Source organism: Fragaria vesca, linkage group LG1 (assembly GCF_000184155.1).
Source record: "Fragaria vesca subsp. vesca linkage group LG1, FraVesHawaii_1.0, whole genome shotgun sequence".
NCBI lineage: Eukaryota > Viridiplantae > Streptophyta > Magnoliopsida > Rosales > Rosaceae > Fragaria > Fragaria vesca.
This window is the reverse complement of record NC_020491.1, coordinates 20,951,090-20,957,989: the sequence shown is the minus strand read 5'-3', so window position 1 is coordinate 20,957,989 and position 6,900 is coordinate 20,951,090. Positions and strand designations below refer to the sequence as shown.

Genomic DNA, 6,900 nt, shown 5'->3' with positions numbered 1-6,900 from the left:
AACTATAACAAGCGAAGACATTAAACTAGACCAGAATTATTAAGGAGCATAGGACTGGAAAAGAATGGACCAATTGGGGATCGATGACAATATCAAGTAGGATGCAGACCAAGAATTGTCTAACACTTATATGCTTATCCAAAAGAAACAGATACTGGAGCTAGATTCCTTCCAAATTCAAAAGCACCAACCCTCGATTCACCAAGCACATGGCAAGCATTAAGCTGGAAAGTTGCAGTCTAATGGCGCCACTCAACGTGATAGATTACTCTTGCATAATTTCTAGTTCTAATCCAGCTACCTATCAATCTTAGCATCACACAAGCCTTGATTCAAACTACTGTCCTCTGTCAATAAGCAAAACATGAGTAGAAATACTTATTTCCCTCCATAAAACAAATACCAATTCTTCTCATTCTAACTAAAGTTTATATTCACTGTTCTTTCCACATCCTAGCAAGTAATTCCAACATTTTGTCAGCAATCAAGGAGAATGCATAGACCAAAATTGGACATCAGCACCTACTCTATTTAACAGACAACATTCGAGTTCTTCATTTCCACATAGCATACTATACGCAAACTGAGCATAGATATGAGCATTTGCACCGGCTTTGATAAAGTTATCAATCACAAAATTTAACAGCAAACCAATGCAGATGAAAAATGTCTCAACAAACTCTATCTCAACTAACTCAACAGGACAGAATAATAATGTTATCAACGCAGAATGATTGATAATAGCAGTTTTAGCCACCTTTTGAATATCCTTTTTCTGAGCCACCTTTTGAATATCATGGCTTGATAGAATAACTCTGGAGGAAATATAATTGTTATTCAAAACAGATATCTGATGCAAGAGGTTCCCCACAATTAAGAAACTCTCATAAAGTTATCAGTTATTGGCTAAATTGTTAAACATTAGGAGATGACAGTATCTGATAAAAGCCAAAATCGCAGACACAAAAGGAAATAAGGTGGAAATTAGCCACATGAAGGTCTTGTGTCTTTGGGGGTAACAATGCATAAGGACCACAAGTAAACATAATGATCAGGAACAAACATGGAAGGATGCCTGGTTGAGAAAAACAACTAAAGGCAGCAGCACCAGCTTCATTTCCATCAATTTTTTGGTTATATATTAGTATATTACTGTGTTTTTCAGAAGTATGATGCCTGATCAACAGGCAATCTACCCCATTCCCAATTTTGGTATTTTCCACCTTTGCAACAGATATTGGTCAGACCCATACTAAGACCAGGAAAAAAAATTTCAGGCCACAACTTAGAAGCACCAGGGAGAAGGGTTGGTTCAACAAAGAAAATTGATGGAGGGAGAGAGAGAGAGACTGAAAAGAGATTATTCTGAAATAAAAACTAGCTAATACTTCATCTGGTGTCTTACAGATCATTAAGGATATCAAAGAAATAAACTCGAACAATGTTATCAAACTATATCTAGTGAAATATCTGTACTAGCTACTTGCTAATATTTCATCTGATGTTGTACAGATAATTAAGAAAATCAAGGAAATAAACTCGAACAACGTAATCTGTATCGTTGGAAGTGAGCTCGGGGACTGCATATTCTCTCACATGGTATGTACAAGCTACTTAACCCTTCTTTCACCATAATTTCACAATTCTCATACCATAATTAGTGGGAATATTATGCAAAAGAAAAAAAAATTATTACGACAAAATCTAGTAATTAGATCAAGTGTTCTTGAATCATATACTTACCTGAAATTTCTATACATTAATAGCCCCAACAGGTAGTGTAATATATATTCTTCCAATTATCTCTGGCTTCTATGACTTTAGAAGAGATAACAAACGCATAAAGGGGAAGAGGAAAAGGAAGTAATTGAGAAAGAAATGAATACTATATGTGTTTCTGAGAAGTTGCCTACTGCTGAGGGAGAGAAGAAATCACTGCAGCACTATAATTAGATGGCTTATCAGTTTTAAACTCGCAATAAATGCAATAAACATGAAGGTGGTTTTGTCACAAAGGATAAAAAGATTTCCACGTTATCTTCTATTCTTCTCTTGATTTCAACAGATTTAATTTAAATGGGAAAGTGCACTCAGAATGCATCAACTCAAAGCAAATAATAAGTATTGTTTTCAAAAGCATGGTACTTCATAAAAAAATAATAATAATAAAATAAAATAAAAGAAGGAAAAAAATAGGACATCAAAAATATTAACATCAATAATTCTACCATTCAATAGTAATAGAACTGTAATGAGATTTTCCAATCAATAATAAATACATATCTAAAGGCAAGCAATTGATGTCAAGCACACTCACCCAGCTCAGTTAGTCAAAGAGTAGTCTGTCAAATTGTCATTGCTACTTCACAAGGTCATTTGTCAGCATTTGAATACAAATTTTATGACTTATCCTACTTTCTTAGGACTAACAAAAGAAAAATGCCAACATTTCTAACTGCTGGAAGTTTAAAAAACGCAAGAGGTAATATAGGAAGATACCAGCATATCCATCCTATTTGATGATTTTATACATAACAAATTGTCAGATAATAGTGATTTGCAGATGAAGATAATGTGTTTCAAAGAGGAGCTAAAAAATTAATGAATTGTCAAATAACACTGGCACTTTAATTGAATGTCACAATTAACAGTTATATGTGTGATATACAGAATAGCAGCTAGTCACAACTCACAACTCTAAATAAGATAACAAGCCTACCAAATTACTAGATTATGCTAACTCTAACTCGCATTTTCGCCGACTTGCAGTCTTTGGTTTTGTACAATACCACTAGTATTTTTCACTTCATCCAAAAGCTGTCCATAATGCAGCAAGGACTCCATCAGTGAAAGGCCAAAAGAAATGTTAGCAGATCCCAAAAAATGAGGAGACTTAACCATCTAGTCTTCCTGCATACTCATATACCAAAGAACTTAATAGCTTTTGACCCTTACAAAACAATAGGCTTAGCTGTGTAACCAAATCAAGCCACGTATCAGGATTTGGCTTAATTCAGATTGAGGTGCTTTTTCAAACAAATAAAAAATAAATAAAAATTGCACTTAACCATGTCTTGCCAAACTTAACTAAAGTTTGAGGGGCTTGCCAAGTTTTCATGACTGAGCTTAAGCTAAGATTCGGTACGACTCAAGGGAAAGTAACCAAACAAATAAACATGTGCATCAAAAAATCCCATTGCTTTACTTAGATGCATGATAACAACAAAGTTTAAATAACAAAAATATTATTCAGAAGAAGAACCCCGTTCGGTTTTCCAATAGGAAATTGTTCCCTGTTTACTGTTACTACAGGTAAATAGTTGACCTGTTGAACAAGTGAATGGCAGCAAGACTTGCTTCCAAACCTCACCAAAGCATGTTTGGCACCATATAAATAACTCATCAGAACCCAAACTGTAAAAATAATTTAAACACCAAGATTTATTCTTTCCACATCACTAACTGACCAAGGGTAGATGATGCAGCTCATAGTACTGTCAATGAAGCTGATTATGCTACTATTACTGATATCTTAAAGCTATTCCAATGCTTCTGGTTAAAATCATTACCACAGAAGTGTTCATGGATGTTGATGGTTGAACATTATGAAAAGAAAAATAAAAACACTCAGAATCTTTTGCACTTTGTCCATGTTGTACACGCATCCATTAACAATCCAATCTAACAAAAAGTGATTATCATAAATTAGGAAATCAAGTTTCTTAGGAGATTAATGTGTGCATGTACATGACCTGAGAGGGAGAAATGTTTGTAATATGCAGATGCAGATGGTACAAATATTTTTCCCTCCTATCTCATGTTATATGACGACTACGTTAAATGACAATAACATGGCTTCCATAATTCCATATACAGATGGTACCAAGGGCAGAGCATAAGCAACCCTATGCACATTCTGTTGCTTATATCATTGATAAATAAATTAACAGATAAAAAATCAAATGAATCAAGTTTAGGTACTGCATCAGACTAACAGTTCACCAATGGAAATTTTTATATAACCAGAAATTCTGTTGTAGAGAGGATCTGATGCAAAAGGGTCTGGGTTTTATTTTTAATTTTATGGTGAATAACATATTACAAGAAGTTCAATAGGTACGGCCACTATGTGGCATCTGATTGTGAGTAAAGATTGTGTATTCAAGAGCGTATGGTTACGGCGCAGGAACTGATGGACTACCGAAATCTAGCAGAAAGTTATGTTTGTCTTAAATTTCCTTCAAAACAGAACCTATGGACTTTGGAGTTACAATGACCTTAGGTTCTAGCTTTGGAGTCCTCAATACCGATATCAAACTATTAGAGATTTTTCCATAATCAAGGCATAGGAGACTATTAACAAAAAGTCTTTACAACTACGAGTTCTAGACATAAATCAAGACTGAAAACAGAGCCAAAAAGAGAATCAATTGCAAAGAGTAAAGAGAAAGTAAGGATTTCTTTCCTATCCAGGTAAACCGTATTTCTGAATTGTTTCACATCAAATTACATCTTTTAATGTGAATTGTCTGAGTATGTAGTGTAGAATACAAGTGGTTGTAAGTATATTCAATATTGAAAGAAATGTAAACACGATACAAATGAATTTAACCAACAATGACTATATCACAGAAATTCTATTCTAATTCAATCCTATGCCAAGAGAGAAAAACCTGGCAGCAACGCAACACTTATCCACTCAAGGATACAAGATAAGAGAGAAGAAAAAGAGCCCACCAACCTCTCACCAGAATGAAAGAGTTGCGTACGGACTCCAAACCTCCAATAAGGCAGCAGCAGCAGGACACAATGCATGAGCAAGACAACTCATAAACTCAAAGCTTCTGATGAGATTCGATAAGCAAGGCATTGAGCATGATATGGAGCGCGGCTTCATAAACCGGCATATCATAGTGCATTCCATCCTCTGTACACCTCACCCCACAATTCCAGCTCAAGGACTCAACATCCAACAGTAAAAATGGGCCACTCGACTGGCGAACAAGATTACTCTGTCGGAGCTGCTCATCATAGGCAGCCCTCAAGGCATCAGTCATCTTGTCCCGCTTCTCCTCCGAATTCAGCATCGAGTTGATCAAGGTGGGCATCCCAATCCAGAACAGATGCGGCGGAGGTCTGGCCAGCACCGACCCTGTTGCTGCCTCTTCATGCTCAGATGAAGAGACAAGAGAAGCGGCACGGCTGCTCAATGATTGCAATGAGTCACCATAATCGGATGCGTTAGAGAAATGCAGCATGTGCCAGAGGCCAGAGCCCATGATTAACACATCAGGATAGTTCCGATTTCGATTGAAACCCTCAAGCAGAGTGGTCAAATTGAGAGCATAAGGCGCCCAGAAGAAGTCTAACCTCATCCCAATCTCATCAACCACAATCTGATAATCACTGTGCCGCTTAAACAAGTCGCTCCGGATCTTGTCCATCCGCTCCGAATCCAAAACGAGGTTAAGCAGCGACACCGCCACCAGCCTCGCCTGAGAGTCGCCGGCGACGACGACCCAAGATCCGTTGAGGAGATCGGCGGCGTCGAGGCGGGCGAGCTTCTGGAAGCCGCAGGCGGAGACGGAGGAGGAGGAAGCGTCCCAGGCCCAGGACTTGTGGTAAGTGAGGGAGGCGGTGGAGTTGTCGGGAGTCACGTCCCAGACCACGTCGTGGAGGTGGGAGAGGCAGGAGTCGCGGCGGTTCTGGAAAACCACGACGGAGGAGACGGAGGTGACGAAGTCGGTGACGGAAGGGAAGTAAGGGGTGAGGTGGACGCCGATGGCGAGAGTGATGAAGAGGGCGCCGCTGAAGAAGAGCATCTTGTTGCGGCTGAGATGGTAACCGGCCATGCCCATCGGAACTAGAACCACCACGCAAGCCGCCACCACTCCCAATTGAACTGCTCCGATCATCTCATTTTTTTCTCAAATCAACTTTTGCTTCGGTGAGTTTCTTTCTTTTCCAAACCCACAAATTGACAAGCAAACAAATAAGGAAAGGGACAGTGTATCTCTATGCAAACATATATATGCCTTCGAATTTTTAAAATTTGGAAAAAACGCGAAATGTTGCTCTTTTTCTAGAAAAAAAAAAAACAAAAAAACAAAAAAAAAAAAACAAAACCTATTGTCCCAAAACCAACTGGATCTCAAAAGCCACACACCCACTATTGTTTGATCGGGGATTGAAATCAGAGTTTGGAGCAGAAGGTGGAGGTTTTTTCGTGGAATCTGGCTGGTTGGGATGGGCTGGTGGTTTTGTTGCGACGGCGCTTGATCGGCGACGGAGCTTTGACGGTCGTCAGGTCCCGAAAGTGGTAGCGGTGGCGCAGCGGCCTTCCTGGTTCGCTGGTGGTGGTCTGGATCAAGGGTTGGGCAGGCTTGGGCCTACTCCAACCAAGGGTTTGCTTTGGGCCTGGCTAGTGCATCTTGGGTTTCCTTTTTTAATTTTCTCTCTGTTTTTTTTTTTTTTAAATATTAGTTGTACTAATAACTAGCTGCCTTTTATGGACATTACCAAATGGGCTCGTTCTAGGTGTAAGCACCTTGTGTGCCTTAGCGATGCGTCAGTTTTTTTGCTTTATCAAATGGTTGTTGCCTTTTAATGGTAGGATGAAACTAAGTGTCGTCAGAATTAATCTTCGACGGCAATATAGTAGGAAAGTTAGATTATTAGACATTTGGATATGTAATCCTGTTACATATCTAATGATATTTCTATTATGTCACCGTTGTAACAAAGCAAATAGAGTCGTTATTAGACCAATATTTTTTACTAGTGGTGCTTGTTAAAATACATGTACTTATGGGACTTCTAGATGTCTAAAATAATTCGACTCTCCCGTCAGGCGGTGATATGTGTTCATGTAGACGATTTAAGGATCTAAATTTTTTTCAA

At 38.4% G+C, this 6,900-nt stretch overlaps 1 protein-coding gene across 1 annotated transcript; it reads right to left on the bottom strand.

Annotated features, from left to right (window-relative positions):
- Positions 1-4,430: 4,430 nt before the first annotated feature.
- Positions 4,431-6,004, bottom strand: LOC101292635. The gene has a single exon (XM_004288525.1). The coding sequence runs from the start codon at positions 5,913-5,915 to the stop codon at positions 4,836-4,838; it is 1,080 nt and encodes a 359-aa protein (XP_004288573.1). The 5' UTR covers positions 5,916-6,004; the 3' UTR covers positions 4,431-4,835.
- Between the last annotated feature and the right edge of the window lie 896 nt (positions 6,005-6,900).

Coding starts and splice junctions, on each gene's coding strand:
- LOC101292635 (XM_004288525.1), bottom strand. CDS start 5,915: ATGATCGGAGCAGTTCAATTGGGAGTGGTGGCGGCTTGCGTGGTGGTT.